The sequence below is a fragment of the Eumetopias jubatus genome, unplaced genomic scaffold (genome assembly GCF_037043125.1).
Source record: "Eumetopias jubatus isolate StellerSeaLion01/CBP00866 unplaced genomic scaffold, mEumJub1_p1.0 scaffold_1, whole genome shotgun sequence".
Taxonomy (NCBI): domain Eukaryota; kingdom Metazoa; phylum Chordata; class Mammalia; order Carnivora; family Otariidae; genus Eumetopias; species Eumetopias jubatus.
Window position 1 is genome coordinate 215,044,103 of NW_028274807.1, and position 16,523 is coordinate 215,060,625.

Sequence of the window (16,523 nt, forward strand, 5' to 3'; positions counted from 1 at the left end):
ATCTACTGGCTAAAGAATGTGAATGGTACAGCCAGCAAGGGGCGACCAGCTCGGTGCCTGGAAATCATTTAAGATCACAGAAACCCCGGAGAGCTTCTGGCCAAGAAAGCAGGCTCCCACAATCCCCAGTGACCGGCCAGGAAGATGAGGCTCAAAGCAGGCCAGCTCCTGGCCCGGGCTGTGCAGCACAAGGTGCCGGACGGGCCCGAGGAGCGCGGAGCTGGGCTCCCGGGCCGGCAGCGCCAGGTGTGGCCCGGACGCACCTGCATGGTCAGCCCCAGCTTCTTGATCCGGTCCTTCCCTTCCTTCGTCCAGGGGCCAGGTTCAGTGTCGTCCCTCCGCAGGAGATAGCGCCACACCAGGAAGCCGGACTTCCCCTTCTCCGGCCAGTACCTCACAACCTGCGGGGAAGCGTGGCGGAGGTCGGCGCCGTGCGGGGCTGGAGGGGGCCAGCAGGGGCCCGGCCGGGGCGAGGCCAGCCGCTCACCTTGTAGATGCCATCGTAGCGGTTGCCCTCGGAGGGCGCGTACTTGCTGTGCTTGCGACCCTTCACGTTCCGCACCACCCGCACCGGCTTCCCGGACCGCCAGTCCTTGGCCTCGGCCCCCTTGCGGTCGTTGATGGGGGCACTGCAGTTCAGAGCCAGCGCCCTGTGGGCAGAGCCGGGGCCCCACGAGGTGTAGGCCGGATCGCCTCCCCCTGCCCCCCCCCCAGAGGAGAGGGTCCCACTCTCACCCCTAGAACCGGTGACTGTGACCTTTGAAAAGTGGGTGACCGCAGATGGGAGTCAAGGTCAGAGGAGACCAGGGGGGACTAGCGTGGTGTCCCTATCAGGGTAGTGGAGGCACGGGCACATGGGGAGAAGGCCCCGTGAAGGAGGCAGAGGCTGGAGGGACGCGTCCACAAGCCACAGGACACCAGAGACCAGCAGCGGCCACCAGAAGCTGGAAGCAGCAGGGAGGATCCCCCTCCGGAGGTTTCAGAGGGAGCACGGCCCTGCCCAGCCCTCAGGTTCAGAGTCTGGGCTCCAGAATTATGCGAGAATAAGTTCCACACCCCGGGTGGAGGTGTGTGAACCTGGGCAGGGCCATCCCACCGAGGGCCACAGAGGCCCGGGACAAGCAGACCGGGGCTCAGGCTCAGCACCTCCTTCAGGACGACTGCGGAGCTGTGTGCCCCCCTGGCACCCCTAATGTGAGCTCGGGGCAGTCCTCACATCGGCCAGTGCTTCCCAACCGTGGGCTTTTAACAGCTACCGAAATTAAAATATTCCACTAGACAAATAACCGTACACTAACGTGAGCTCCCTGCCCCTTTCTATTTCGTGTTTAGTTACTCTTGCCATTTTAGATAATGATAGAATACCACCACGTATAGAATTTTCATGCCCCCATATCTCCTGAACACATTCTGAAAGTCGATTCACAGGATCACGGGTAAGAACGTTTTGAAGGCTCTTCACACACAGAGGTAAAGAGCTTTCCAGAAAGACGGCACCCGTCTGTATTTCTACCAACAGTGGGACACTGGCCTGCGTCTTGGCATTTCTCAACATTTTGGAATTTGTGGCCGATTTTATAGGGGAAATAAACAGTATCTCACCATTGCTTCAATTTGTATTTCTTTGATGACCAGAGTTTAACTCAAGTTTTCCTGGTCACTGGAGATCTGCATTGTTCTTGTGAATGACCTGTATGTCCTTTGCTTTTCTCGATTAGTTTTTCTTATTGATTTGCAAAGCTCTTTATACAGAAGAACATAACTATCATAGGTCATGTTTGTAGCAGACTCATCCCCCAAATAATCATTTGCCTGTTCATTTTACATATGGGTTCTATTGATATAACTTATAATATTTAGGTTATCAAATCCCTATCTTTTCCCTTTGGCTTTATGATGCTTTTTGTGCTTACAAACTCCGTCCCCATCCTGTGGTTTGGGGTCAGCAATCTCTGGCCCACTGCTTGGTTTTGTAAACAAAGTTTTATTGGAACACAGCCATGCTCATTCATTTATGTGGGCTCTGAGGCTGCTTTTATGCTACGCTAGCAGAGTTGAGTGCTTACAACAAAGGCCAGGTGCCCATAAAGCCAAAAATATTATCTGGCCTTTCAGGGAAGTTTTAACACATCTGAACGACTCACAAGTCTTTAGCAAACAGAAGGGAAGAAACGGATGTTCGTCATTTCTACATTCCATCACACTCCTAACAGGACTCTAACTTCCTGGACGTACACCCCAAAAAAGAACCAACCCCCTTCCCATGTAGCTGCCAGAGGACGAGGCAGAAGCCCGCTGGTGAAGAAAGAAGAAAACCTGCTTCTGCAAACCTGTTGGTGTTGGTGAGCTTCTGGTCACAAGACTGTTCCGCAGTCCGCTTGTTGCCAGAAAGATCTCGACCACCACTGCCCGTGTAAGTGAAAGAGTTCCCGTGGTCCTGAAACAGACAAGCAGGGCAGGCTGAACCCTCCACACAGAGGAGAGGAGAGACTCAGGCGAAAACAACACCGCACACACCTGCCAGGAGGTCAACTGTCAAATACCCAGAACGAGGAGAACCTGGGCTGACACGTGCTAGCAGAAGGAGTGCAAGCTGGCGCAGCCACTATGGACAACGGCACGGAGGCTCCTCAAAACATTAAGAACAAATTACCATTTGCCCCAGCAGTCCCACTTCTGGGTCTATATCCAAAAGAAGTGAAAACAGGGTCTTGAAGAGACGTTTGCACACCCATGTTCACACTAGCATTATTCACAACAGCTAAACGTAGAAACAACCCCACTGTCCATTGACGGATGAACAATACACACAGTGCGGTCCATCCACGCACTGGAATACGATCCAGCCTTAGAACAGGACATCCTGCCACCTGCCACGACGTGGAGGGACCCTGAGGACACCGTGCTCCGCGAGAGGAGCCAGACCCAGAAGGACACATCCCGCAGGACCCCAGTCCCAGGAGGTCCCCAGAGGAGTCCCGTCCACACAGACAGAGAGGAGAGGGTGGGAGCCAGGGCTGGGGCAGGGGGTGGGGAGTCCAAGCTTCGTGGGGACCGAGTCTCCGTGTGGGGAGATGGAACGTTCTGGAGACGGAGGGTGGGGATGGTCGTACAACAGTGTGAGTGCGCTCAACTGAGTTATGCACTTAAGAGTTAGTTGAGAGTGCAAATTTTATGCACATGAAATTATTTTATACACAAATTTTTTAAAAATCTGGAACCGCCCCCCCCCCCCCACACACTCACCACATCATCCTCATATCCCCCAGCCAGGACCAGGGAGTAAGCCCCATCGTTGCTCCGGCCGTGGATGCCTGCCACGTGAGGTCGATGGACCCCTGACTCGCTGACCTACGGAAATCACCAGGAAATAAACGGCACCTTTGGGACCGGCTGCCACAGAGCAGCTCAACGCCACCCTCCTTGCTCCCACTTCCAAAGCCAGCGGCCTGACTTTTCTGCCAAAGGCATCACACCTGTTACAGGAGCCTCTCCCCCAGACACCCCAAGTCTGAGCCACACCTCGGAAGGCGCTGGCCTGAAGTCCAGCCTTGCCACCTGCCCCCAGGGTGGTCCTTGCCCAGGCTCCGGGGCCTCTGGGAGGCCAGCCCCCAGCGGCCCAGCCCCAGAGCCCAGGGAGTCTGGGGGTACCTGGACTCTGAACCTCCACATGGTGCCCACAGGGATCCCCGGGATGGGTCCGTAGTGGTTGGACGGGACGATGGTGCACTCCTTGGTACGCCCCACACACGCCATGCCCTGTCCATCCAGAAACAGAGGGGCGAGCAGGGTGAGCGCGTGCAGGGCAGGCAGGGCGGCAGGGGCGCGGGGCGCGGGGCCGCCTCACCTTGCCCCAGTCGCGCTGTGAGGAGGATGTGGCCGACGCCATCTTCGCCTTCTTCTTACTCTCCTTCAGCTTCTCCCCCGCCAGCACCACCTCGCTGGCGTCGTTGCGACACTCGGGGCAATACCTGGGACAGCAGGGACGTCACCTCCTGCCCTCGCCTGCCCTCTCCCCGGGCTCCCTGGCGTCCGGCGTGGTCCGGGGAAGGGGGAGTGTTTCAGCTTCAACTCACTAACGGTGAGCAGGAAGTCCAGGCCCTCGGCTGCACGGGCCACGTCTGACGTGCCCTGGTGGGCAACGCTGAGCGAGAACGTTCTACCGGACGCCAGACGCTCGCCCCTCTCCCACGGGAATCTCACGGCGCCCCCCCCAACAGTGAGCGTAAATCCAGCCGGGATACGGGACCCCCACCCCCGGGGGAAACTCGACGGGCGGCGAGGAGGAGCCCGTCCACTCACCACTCGTCCTCCTTGGGGACACTGCTGAGGGGCGGGCGCAGGCAGTAGATGTGGAAGGCCATGTCACACTCGTCACACATGAGCTGCTTGTCGGGGTCCTGCTTGCCCCCGCACAGGTGACAGGCGCACACCCGGCACGTCTTGCTCTCATCGTCCTTGCAATGCTTGCATGAGGGCCCGCTCTTCCCTGGACACGGGAGGTGGGGCTCAGCTCCGGCGCGGCCGGCCGGGCAGAGCGGGGACGGGAGCCCCCACCCCACAACCGACGTGGGAGTCAGAGGGGCAGAATCAGAACTCACTTCTCATCGGGTTTTCGATGATGGGGCTCCCCTCACCCGGGCGCTCAATCTTGAACACCTCGTCCACGAAGATGATGCGACAGTCATTGAGAGAACCACCCCTGTGAGGCAGAAGCCATTAGAACATTCCAGCTGGCCAACCTGCCAAGGCGCCTCAGCGGGGACGCGGTCACCTAACACGTTTCTCAGAGCACAGGAACACCTCAGGTTCTATCTAGTTCTATCAGGGCCTCACGCATTCACTGAGCTTCTCCCCTGGCCAGTTCAAGTCCTACTAAGACAAAGACAACATATAAACCACAGTTTCAGTACATGATGCGTTTGAGAGAATCATTTCTAACCTTTCAGCAGGCAACACTGATGAAACAAGGCCCAACACACGAAACCTAAAGGTGAAGTCTGATCAGTCTCCCTCTCTCAGAATGCAAAACTCCTCCAGGGTCAAGTGACCGCCCCCCAACCCCGGGATCAATCCCATATCTCCAACAACAGCATACAATGGCAATCCAATGGGAGTCCCAGACCCGTGCCACCTGTGTGATTCTGCATTTTCCAACCACCATGCTGATGAAGTAAAAACGGATGGAATCCGTGCTGGGTTTTACGTAACCTGATGTACACAGATACTATTTCCACGGATGACGACTAGGACCAAACTATGTACGAGCTACTTTGCCTTCTTTCCCAGCACAAAGCTGTTGACGCCGGTGTGTGTGTATTACACTTCCGGTTCACCTCGGCCCGTGCTGGCCACGTTCCGAGGGCTCGACAGCACAAGTGGCCGTGGCCACAGACCGGGGCCGCACAGGCGCAGACAGTCCCACCAGCTCGCAGGAAACCCGGGGCCAGAGGCGCTGAGGACGTGGCGCCATGAGGTGTGCAAGGCAAAAACCCAGGCCGCGGAGATTCCGTGGGACGCACGACCAGGCTTCCTCAATTAGTAACCTGGTACGGAAAGGGGGAAGGAGGGAAGGATGGGAGACCAGAAGATAAAAGGGGCTTAAATGATACAGATTGACCTAACCAAACTCTGTCCATGCTCCGTTCATCCCGACCGAACAAACGGATAGGAAAAGCAAGTGAGGTAACTGGAAGACAAGCCAGTGACTGAGTGCGTCATTAAGAAGTTATGACCAAGACACAGAGAGGACTTAAAATGAATACACAAACTAAAATATTAAAAAAAAAGAAATTATGACTAATCTTTACATTGTGATACCATCATAACTGTTTAAAGAAGAATCACTTTAAAGAAATGAATTGTGGAGCGCCTGGGTGGCTCAGTTAAGTGTCTGCCTTCAGCTCAGGTCATGATCCCAGGGTCCTTGGATGGAGCCCACGTGGGGCTTCCTGATCAGAGGGGAGCCTGCTTCTCCCTCTCCCCCAGCAACTCCCCCCCACTTGTACATGCTCTCTCTCAAATTTTTTTTTAAAGATTTTATTTATTTATTTGACAGAGAGAGACACAGCGAGAGAGGGAACACAAGCAGGGGGAGCGGGAGAGGGAGAAGCAGGCTTCCCGCCGAGCAGGGAGCCCAATGTGGGGCTCGATCCCAGGACCCTGGGATCACGACCTGAGCCGAAGGCAGACGCTCAACGACTGGGCCACCCAGGCGCCCCTCAAATAAATAAAATCTTTTTTTTTAATAATTTTTTTATTACATTATGTTAATCACCATACATTACATCATTAGTTTTCGATGTAGTGTTCCATGATTCATTGTTTGCGTATAACACCCAGTGCTCCATTCCGAACGTGCTCTCTTTAATACCCATCACCGGCTAACCCATCCCTCCACCCCCCTCCCCTGAATAAATAAAATCTTAAAAAAATAAATAAGAAACTAATTGTAAAGCATGTATGGATGAAATGCATCAATGCTTGAGAGCCACCCCAGTACAACAGGAGCAGTAGCACTCTTCAGTGAAGGACAATTAACAGAAACCATTGCCAGCAGACACACCCTTACAGGATAAGGGAGAAAGCTCCTCAAACAGGTAGGAAATGATACAGGAAGGAATCTTAGGAGCAAGAGAAGAAAAACGGAAAAAGCAGAAACGTGGGCACATACGACAGATTAACCTCCTTAGGAGTTTTGTTTTTTTTTTTAAGATTTTATTTATTTATTTGAGAGAGAGGGAGAATGAAAGACAGAGAGCACGAGAGGGAAGAGGGTCAGAGGGAGAAGCAGACTCCCCACCGAGCAGGGAGCCCGATGCGGGACTCGATCCTGGGACTCCAGGATCATGACCTGAGCCACCCAGGCGCCCTCCTTAGGAATTCTTGAAGTCACAGGTGAAGACTGAAATAAAGATCCGAACCCTGTCTGCTACCCCGTGAGTACAAAGGGACATAAGTAAAGATAGGTTTCCGGCAAAAGGGACAACCGGTAAAATCCAGAGGAGCCATTAAGAAACCTATACACAGGGGCGCCTGGGTGGCTCAGTCGTTGGGCATCTGCCTTCGGCTCAGGTCATGACCCCAGTTCCTGGGATCGAGCCCCGCATCGGGCTCCTTGCTCAGCAGGAAGCCTGCTTCTCCCTCTCCCACTCCCCCTGCTTCTGTTCCCGCTCTCACTGTCTCTCTGTCAAATAAATAAAATCTTTAGAAAGAAAGAAAGAAAGGGCGCCTGGGTGGCTCAGTTGGTTAAGCGACTGCCTTCGGCTCAGGTCATGATCCTGGAGTCCCAGGATTGAGTCCCACATCGGGCTCCCTGCTCGGCAGGGAGTCTGCTTCTCCCTCTGACCCTCTTCCCTCTCGTGCTCTCTATCTCTCATTCTCTCTCTCTCAAATAAATAAATAAAATCTTAAAAAAAGAAAGAAAGAAAGAAAGAAAGAAACCTATACACAGCAGTACACTCAAAAGACCATACACAATCAGGACAGAATCCCAAAATGTGTTGAGGTAACCCACGGGAAAGATGGAAAAAGAGAAACGGAGGAAACAAAAAGAAAACAAACGACAAACTGGCGGATGTAACCTACCAACGATTGCCTAGTGTGAACGGTCTGAGTGCGCCGACCAAAAGACAAGATGCCGGGGTGGACTGAAAAACAACGCACCCAGTTACGTGCCGCTCACAAGAAGCTCACTTCAAATTCAACTACACGGGTTGAAAGTAAAGGAAAGAAGAGGACACAGCCTGCAAACATTAACTTGAAGAAGCAAAGCAGGTGTGTCCGTTCACGCACACATGGAGCCAAGGAAACTGCTAGGGAAATCGCATGATGGAACGGTCTCTCCACCAGGAAGATATAACTGCCCTAAGTGTGTGTGCACCAGACAACCGTGCCCTCCAACTGTGAGGCTAAGAGGAGAGGTAGACACATTCACAGCAAAGATGGGCCTCCCAGCACCCCCTCAGCACCTGATGGGGAACCGGAAAGACAATCAGCAAGAATCCGAAGAAGGGAGTACCACCAGCCAACATTCTGCCCAACGACAGAATATACTGGTTTCTCCTCAAGCAACGACAGAATAGTCACCAACTTAGACCCTACTAGGGGCCATAGAAGAAACCATAACCAAGTCACATTAGAAATCAGTAACAGAAGGACAATGCACAAGTCTCTAAACACTTGGGAATTAAACACAATACTTCTAAAGAAGCCAGGAGCCAGAGAGGAAGCCTCAAAAGAAATTAAAAAAGAAAAAAAAAAATATATATATATATATATACACATACATATATACATATAGAATGGTGAAGAAAAAGAAAAATACGACAGCAAACTTTCACATGGAGATCAGTGAAGGCAGTGCTGAGGACTAAATTTATAGCACTGAGTGCAGGCGTTAGGGAGGGAGATGCCACAGATTGACAGTCTAAGTTGCTACCTCAAGAAATTAGAAAGAAAAAATCATATCGTATAGTGACTAACATAATAAAAAAAAAAAAATCAACCCAAAGAAAGGAGAAGGGAGAAAATTTAGAAGAGGAGACCAGAAATCAATGAAATTGAAAACAAGAAAACAAGAGAGAAAAGCAATGAAAGAAGACATTAAAAAGAACATAGCTGCAGCCTGGTCTGAGCCCCGGGACCCTGCCCCTAAATGCCTGCGTGGGTTTCCACCCTGGTGTCCCTGTTCCCACGCTGCCCCCTGCAGTCCATTCCCCTCTCAGCTGCCAGAGCTAAAATTCTTAATTGTAGGTCAAAGCATGTGGCTTCTGTACCCAAATGCTCCAGGGGCTGCCAGCAAAAGAGAAAGAACACCAGTTCTGAACCTCTCTGGACCATGCTGCTTAGAAGCTCCCACAGTCTCAATCCCTCCACTTCACCCCACTGGCTTCCTTGCTAGAAACGCACCAGCTATGGCCCTGCCCCAGGCCCTTTGCACTTGCTGTGCCTGCACTCATGACCCTGTTGCCCCAATATTCGTGTACATATGCATGATACACATGATGGACTATCACTTGACCACAAAAAAGGCCATTCTGACACCCGCCACAACATGGAGGGACCCCGAGGACACTGGGCTCAGTGAGAGGAGTCAGACCCAGAAGGACACATCCTGCAGGAGGACCCCACTCCCAGGAGGGCCCCAGAGGAGTCCTGTCCAGAGACAGAGAGGAGAGGGTGGGAGCCAGGGCTGGGGCAAGGAGTGGGGAGTCCGGGCTTCATGGGGACAGAGTCTCCGTGTGGGGAGATGGAAAGTTCTGGAGACGGAGGGTGGGGGTGATTGCATGACAATGAGAGTGTGCTTCAAGCCAGAGCTGTGCACTTAAAAATGGTTAAGACGGTTAAGTTTTCTGTTATATATATATATCTTAGCACACACACCCAGAGGCAGGGTAGAATAGGGCTCGGCAAATACCTACTACAATGGGCCAGGCAGTATTTTCGGCTTTGTGGGCCACACAGCCTCTCTCTCCGCTAATCGACACCAAAGCAGCCACAGATAATCAGTAAAGAGATGGGCATGGCTGTGACCAATAAAACTTTATTTGCCACAACAGGCAGAGGGCCGGATCTGGCCTGTGGACAGCAGTTTGCTGATCCCTGATGTGGAGTACATCCTACACGTGCTTTGCTTCTGTATGTGTTTATGCTTGCTTACACACAGAACATCCCCAGAAGATGACAAGAAGAGAGTGGTCTCCAGAAAGGAGTACTCGGTGACCAAGGGATAGATAAGGGAAAATATTCCTCCTTCAGTACTTTCTGGATTTTGACACATTTGAGATTATTACCTATTCACCAAATTCAAAACAACACAAAAAAGAGAAAAAAGCATCTTAAAACCTCACTGTCAGGGCCTGGGGTTCAGAGACAGTCCCTCAGGCGGAGGGATGTGAGGGACTGAGGGCCTCACCTCCGGAGCCCTGGCTGGACAGCCTCAGGGCCGTGTGCCACTCACCCAAGCCGGACGTTGGCGTACAGCTCCCGCGCCGTCCGGGTCTCACGCTTCCGCAGGATCTCTGCATCGTACCAGAAGCCACGCTCCTTGGGATTGTCAGGGTTATAGTTGAGCATAACCTCCTGGCCCACCTCTAGCTCGTGCCACTTGAGAATGTTTCGGGCACGAGCCCGGACGTCACGGGAACTCATCTGGACCACTCCATTCTCCGGGTAGCTGGGAGGAAAACCCCATCCTTATCAGATCCCGGGGCAACACCCAACTTCATTCCCTTGACGGGAGATAGAAGCCGAGGCAGAAAAGGCTGTGCCGACTTGGGTTCGGGTTACTCGGTCACCCCAAAGATCTCATCTCCCAGTACGGAAAATACCCAGGCCGAGAGGACGCAAATTACAGGTGTTGTGGGTTGAATGGTGTCCCCCAAAAAGACATGTTGGGAGTCCTAATCCTTGGTACCTCACATGGAAACGGGGTCTCTGCTGATGTCATCAAGCTTAGATGAGGTCGCACTGTGGGGGGGGGGGACCCTAAATCCAGTGACTGGAGTCCTTAGAAGAAGAGTGAATGAGACAGATGGAGAGCGACACCTGAAGACAGAGCCAAAGAACGGAGGGATGCGGCCACAAGCCAAGGACTGCCAGCCATCACCAGAAGCTGTAGGAGCCAAAGAGGGAGCCTTTAGGGGGAGTGGTGCCCTGCCAGCCCCTTGATTTTGAACCTCTGGCCTCCAGAACAACGAGAGAATAAACTTGTTATTACAAGCCACTTGATCTGAGGTCCTTTGTTTTCGCAGCCCTGGGGAACGAACATATGGGACATGTGTGGAGGCCAAACCCTGCACTGCATCCACCGGTCTGTTCCGGAAGGGGCTTTTGGATAGGGGTTTACCACCTCATTCCACTTATACAACCTACTGGATATTAGAATACAATAGGAATTCATTATTCCAGATATGCAGGAATGTTCTAGCAGCCTCAAAAAAGGCATAAAATACTTGGACTGAAAGAAACATTCTCTGAACAAGTTAAACCTCTCCGCTGAGGAGGAATCCCTAATCTACGTCAACTCCCCATAGGGTTGAGCACTCCCTTTCCCCCAGGAAATCACCAAGAACAAGGGTTGCCGAACTTTTCTTGTAAAGGGTCAGATGCGTTGTGAGCTGGAAGGTCTCTAAATCCTCAACTCTATAACCAAGGAAAATAGCCACAGGTGAAAACAGAAACGAATGGGCGAGACGGGCTTTGATAAAGCTTTCTTTACAAATCCAGATCCCGGGATTCGGCCCCAAGGCTGCAGTTCCCAGCCCCAACCAGGAGGCTGGGAGTCCTGCGTGGACTGACTCATTCCTCCAACTACTCCGATAATTTCGGCAGAGCTAAGCTGAGGAGGTGCCAGAAACTGGCAGGGAAGCAGCCCCTACAGCCCCCAGAATGTGAGCTCTCAGTGGCGAGGTCCACTTGCCCTCTCTTACGGACTGAGTTGTGTCCCCCAAAATCCCCATGGTAAAGCCTGAACCCCTAATGTGACTACATTTGGAGGTGGGGCTTTTGGTGAGGTCAGTAGGGTTGAACGAGGTCACAGATGTGGTGCTCCAGTCCAATGGGATTGGAGTCCTTACAAGAGGAGGAAGGAACACCAGGGCGCTCCCTCTCTCTCAGCCATGTGAGGGCAGCAAGAAGACAGCCAGGCTGCAAGCCAGGAAGACAGCCCTCAGCAGGAACCCGCCAGCACCACGATCTGGGATTTCCAGCCTCCAGAACGGTGAGATCTAGCCACCTAGCCTATAGCATCCTGTGGTGGCCATTGAGCCCATCCAAGACCTCTTCGACACACACAGACAAGGAGTCCCTGTGCCCGGCACACGGTTAAGCGCTAAGTACTTGTGCATTCCAGTAAAGGGACAGACAACAAACTAGAGGGGCTTCATGCAGTGGCGACACACAGTATGAACAGAAGACGACAGGCAACGGGGTTGGGGGGGGGCACATTTCCAACTAGATGACCTGAGGAGGGGTTCAGCCTAGCTGTGGGTCCCCATGACGTCAGTCCTCTAGGGGTGACCTCCCGGGTGGTTAAATCCTAATCATAATCTCCAAGCCCGTGCCAAACTCCAGGTCCCACGGACACAGCCAACACCCCGGCCCACCCAACCACAGTGACACTCACTCGTCATATTTCACATGATAAATGACGTCTTCTTCCGGCGTCAAGCTAGAGGTGGAGCTGCAGGGCTCGTCCTGAGACGGGGCCTTCCTCGTCACCCTGACAACCTGGGCCTCGAACCACGCTCCCATGTTCGTGTCCCGAGCATCCACATACTCGTTGGCCTGCCAGGAACAAGAAAACACTCTCATCCAACCCAGAGAAGGCAAGTCCGACCAGCAGCACGGACCAGAGACTGCTTGGGTTCTCAGGCGTTGGATGCTTCAGGATCGGGACACAAACCCAAGTGACTGTAATAGGATTTCCTGGCTATGGCACTGCTGACATCGGGGCCTGGTGATTTTCTTATTCTCCTTCCACTGGGAAGGGCAGAGAGATCCCCGCAAAACCCAGACACGACACTTGCCGTCAAGGATCACGAAGGGATGCTGGAGTACTCTGTCTCCACAGAGAAGCCTCGGGAGCCCACCCACTGGCGATTTGCACAGCAGGACCAGGGGGCCCAGCCAAGGGAAGGAGGGCAGCTCGCCTGACCCTGCAGTTGGGCACCTGGAAAGCCAGTGATGATGGAGGGGCACGGGGCAGGCTACCCGGGGCCCTGGGGGGGAAGAGAGCAGCCACGTGGGGAGCACGCTCCACCCCAAACCTTCTGCGAGAGACCCACCTTGTACAGACCCAGCTCTGTCTCGTCCCATGTGTCTTCATCTGCCAAGCTCGCCTTCCCGTCTGCCTCCGAGGCCGCCTCACCGCTGTTCGAGGACTTGTCGGACTCGCTCTGGCCCAGGCAGCAGCCCGAGTCCGTGTCCGACAGCTCTGAGTCCCTCTCCTTGATGCTGCTGGCAGGGAGCACAAGGCTCTGGCGGACCAGGAGCTGGATGGTGTCATTCAGGCGAACGTCATAGTCAAAGAGAGTGTGGCCGTCCTCCATCTGCAGAGACACCAAGACAGAGGTCACCAGCCCGCCAGCCATTTAGCGCTCGCCTTCTGGGTGACAGCAGGAACAGGCAGCGAGCAAAGGACCAAGTCTGCCCTCGTGGAGGACAGGATCTAGAACACAGCAGACCTAGATCAATACTGCCGGGGGCGGGGTACACACAGTCCCCCCCATCCTTCGGGACCTTTAGAGCCTCTCGAATGAGGATTCCCTGCGTCCTATGGAGAATGTCCTGTGAGCACCCAGCATGACCAGCCGTGCTGGGTACACCCATCACATGTCAGGGGAGGGTTTCTTAATATTCCGTCTTTTGTCACTTTTATAATAACAATACACTTTATCACTGATGCCAATCTGAGGACAAGCCTGCCCTCCAGGGAACACTGGGTGATCTGGCTCAAAACGTCTGCAGTGTCAAGGCAAAAAAAACTTTGCATTAATTATTTACGGAAAAAAAAAAAAATTAAGTCCAGTCCTTGCTCACACCAGACACCAGAATCAATCCCCAACGGGTCAGACGGTGTAAACCAGAGTGACCCCAACGTGGGAGAGTCACCCCTCCCCCCAACTCAGTGTGTATATTCCAACGTGTGCAACGTCCCAGAACCTCAGCGCGTCAGGTGGTTACAGAGCACAGACTCCTGGGGGGGAGGGGGATGATCAGTGGAACCCCCTGACCCAGGGGGTCTCACCCAGGGTGATCCTGCCCCCCCCAGCGGACACTTGACAACACCTGGATCATTCTGGTTGTCACGACTGGGGCGGGGCCAGGGATGCGCCCCAGCCTCCCATGGTGCCCGAGACACGCTCACATCAGGGAACGATCCAGCCCTGATGTTCACAGTGCCGAGGGGGGAGAGACCCTGGCCGCTATGAACCAAAGGAGACACAGACCCAACATTCGCTGGTTTCCGCGCCGGCTCTGGCTCCAGCTGCGCCCCTCTACGAAGGCCTTTCTCCGAATCCCACCCACACACGAGTCACTGACAGGATCCTGTGTGCTGGCACAGCTCAGGTCTGCCACCCTGGCCGTGGCCTGGCAAGGTTGTGCGAAGGAGTTATGTCATCTGAGCCGCATCCCGGTGGCAAAAAGGCCGAGGACTTATCTTTTATTAGAAACTGTCCCATGGCACCCAACAAGGACCCTCAAGTGCATCTTGTTCTCTCCCGATGTCCCTAAGGCAGGTCTCTGCCCTCAGCACTGGGGGCATACGGGGCCGGGCTGTTCTCCGGGGGGCTGTCCTGGGCACTGTGGGGGAGCAGCATCCCTGACCCCACACACTCGATGACAGGAGCACTCCCGGTCATGAGGACCAGAGATGTCCCCCAGACACTGCCCAGTGTCCCCTGAGGGCAGCACTACCCGGTTCAGAAGCAGCTTCCTAAAGAAAAAGAGAAAGGGAAATAAAGACACGAATAGTCAACTTTCCTTCCTTCCCAATGTTTACCAAAAGTTGCTGGTTGGAAGGCCATCAATATGCAAGCAGCCCCTGGGGTCACAGGGAAGCGAGCTCCAGGGTCCAAAGCCCTTCACTGCGGTGGCTGCTAGGCTTTATTCAGCACAAACCTGAGCATCGGATGAATGGTCACCCCGCTCCCCGAGAAAAAGGCATCTGAACACTCCAACACTTGCCTACAGCCACGGGGTTTCTAGGGCCCGCTCCACGGCTTTGCCCAGGGTGAGGGGGGAGCCTCCGATGTGCCCAGCCCTGCCCACGAACCACGGGGAGGCCCGGGTGGGGGAGACTCAATGCCAGCCCCCCCCAACAGGGCCAACACAGGACAGCGGTGACAACGGGTAGAGGGGACACAGACGTGAAGGAAGAGACAAGTCAATCTGCACATGCACGTTCACAGCAGCAGGACTCACAACAGCCTAAGGGTGGAAACAACCCAGCGTCCATCAATGGGGGGACACACACACACGTGTCCCCCATGCACGGGAGCGTCCCTCAGCACGAACAGGAGAGGTGCCCCACACGTGTCCCCGGGGATGGACCCCGAGCCCAGGACGCTCAGGGAGGAAACCAGACACGGAAGGCCACACGGGGTGTGAGTCCACGTGGCTGACACGTGCAGCACGGGCTCATCCACGGGCAAAGCAGGTGACTGGTTGTCTGGGGCTGAGAAGGGGACACTAAAAAGTATGTAGGCGAAGAAAATATACTAGCATTGCTTACGGTGACAGCTGCACAACTCGGAAGACACTGAAAACCACCGAATTACACACTGGAAGTGGGTGAGTTGTAGGGCATGTGAATTACATCTCAATAAAGTTGTGGTTTTTTTTTTTTCCAAAAGAAAAAAAGGAGCCCAAGACAGGGGCATACCATGTGATGCCAGCTCCGTGACGTTCTGGAAGAGACAAAACTGTGGAGACAGAAGGATCAGTGGGGACCAGGGGCCGGGGGACGAGACGTGACGGACAAGGTGGGGCACCGAGGACTTCCGCTTCAGGGCCGGGAGGCTCCTCCCTCTGTCCAAACCCACAGGAGGCACAACACCAGGAATGAACTCTAATGTCAACTATGGGTCAAGGTGGGTTCGTTGAACGTTAACACACATGCCACTTGGGTGTGGATGCCGGTAGCTGGGGGGACTGGGTGTGTGGGAGGCAGGATATAGGAGAAATCACTGAACCTTCCTCTTGATACTGTTAAGCACCTAAGACTCAGAATTAAATAGATAAATATACGTAAGCCTACAAATATGTAAGTTCACAATAAGTATGTTAATTTAAAAAGAGGAAGAAACGCGAGCATTCCCAGTGTAACTGGGACAAGGAAACCAGCAGAAGGCAGGCCAAATGGCCTTAGAAAGGGTGAACAAGATACATGTACCCTGGGGCCCAGCACCTCGTGAGGCAGACACCCCCTGGGCACTGCAGACATCGGGCCACATCGCTGTGGGGGGCCGTCCTGGGCACTCTGGGGGGCTGAGCAGCATCCCTCAGCCCCGGCCACTCCATGCCAGGAGCACCCCCAGATGTGACAGCCACAGACATCCCCAGACACCGCCAAGCAATCCCAGAGGAGCAGCATCACCCCCAGGGAGAACCACTGAGCTAGAGAGCGCCTCACGTGTGTGCCCAAGAGACACGTACAGGGACCTCACAGGGCATTCACAGCAGCCTTACCTGCGGGGCAAACAGTGGCCTCGTCACACAGCTGCACGTGACAGGGAAACGCAGCAAAGCAGACGCAACTCCCGCATGTGTCAAGGGAAACAAGGACAAACGAGAGGACGGGAAATAAAGCATAAACCAAGGCAGCTGGACAACGGAGAGGCAGGGGGACAGCTGGAACAAGGTGCATGACCGGGCCCCTCACGCCCACGACGGGTCAGGAAGCCAGCCTCCATCAGCGTACAGATTTGCTCAGGCACAGGCTCCGTGGAGGAAGCCAACGGGCCCACCGATGCAAGAACGCAGACAGAGGCACAAACGGGGCAGGGAAGGGGGCATTC

At 54.1% G+C, this 16,523-nt stretch overlaps 1 protein-coding gene across 2 annotated transcripts in view; it reads right to left on the minus strand.

Annotated features, from left to right (window-relative positions):
• Positions 1 to 16,523, minus strand: part of UHRF1 (ubiquitin like with PHD and ring finger domains 1) — a 30,929-nt gene that overhangs the window by 7,862 nt on the left and 6,544 nt on the right. For both annotated transcript variants that reach the window (XM_028126186.2, XM_028126187.2), the window contains exons 3-13: positions 12,789 to 13,052; positions 12,128 to 12,288; positions 9,962 to 10,177; positions 4,602 to 4,702; positions 4,303 to 4,489; positions 3,848 to 3,971; positions 3,652 to 3,759; positions 3,247 to 3,351; positions 2,331 to 2,437; positions 488 to 650; positions 264 to 401 (exon numbers count right to left, since the gene is read on the minus strand). In XM_028126186.2, the coding sequence (XP_027981987.1) occupies positions 264 to 401; positions 488 to 650; positions 2,331 to 2,437; positions 3,247 to 3,351; positions 3,652 to 3,759; positions 3,848 to 3,971; positions 4,303 to 4,489; positions 4,602 to 4,702; positions 9,962 to 10,177; positions 12,128 to 12,288; positions 12,789 to 13,052 (1,674 nt within the window). The remainder of the gene's footprint in view (positions 1 to 263; positions 402 to 487; positions 651 to 2,330; positions 2,438 to 3,246; positions 3,352 to 3,651; positions 3,760 to 3,847; positions 3,972 to 4,302; positions 4,490 to 4,601; positions 4,703 to 9,961; positions 10,178 to 12,127; positions 12,289 to 12,788; positions 13,053 to 16,523) is intronic.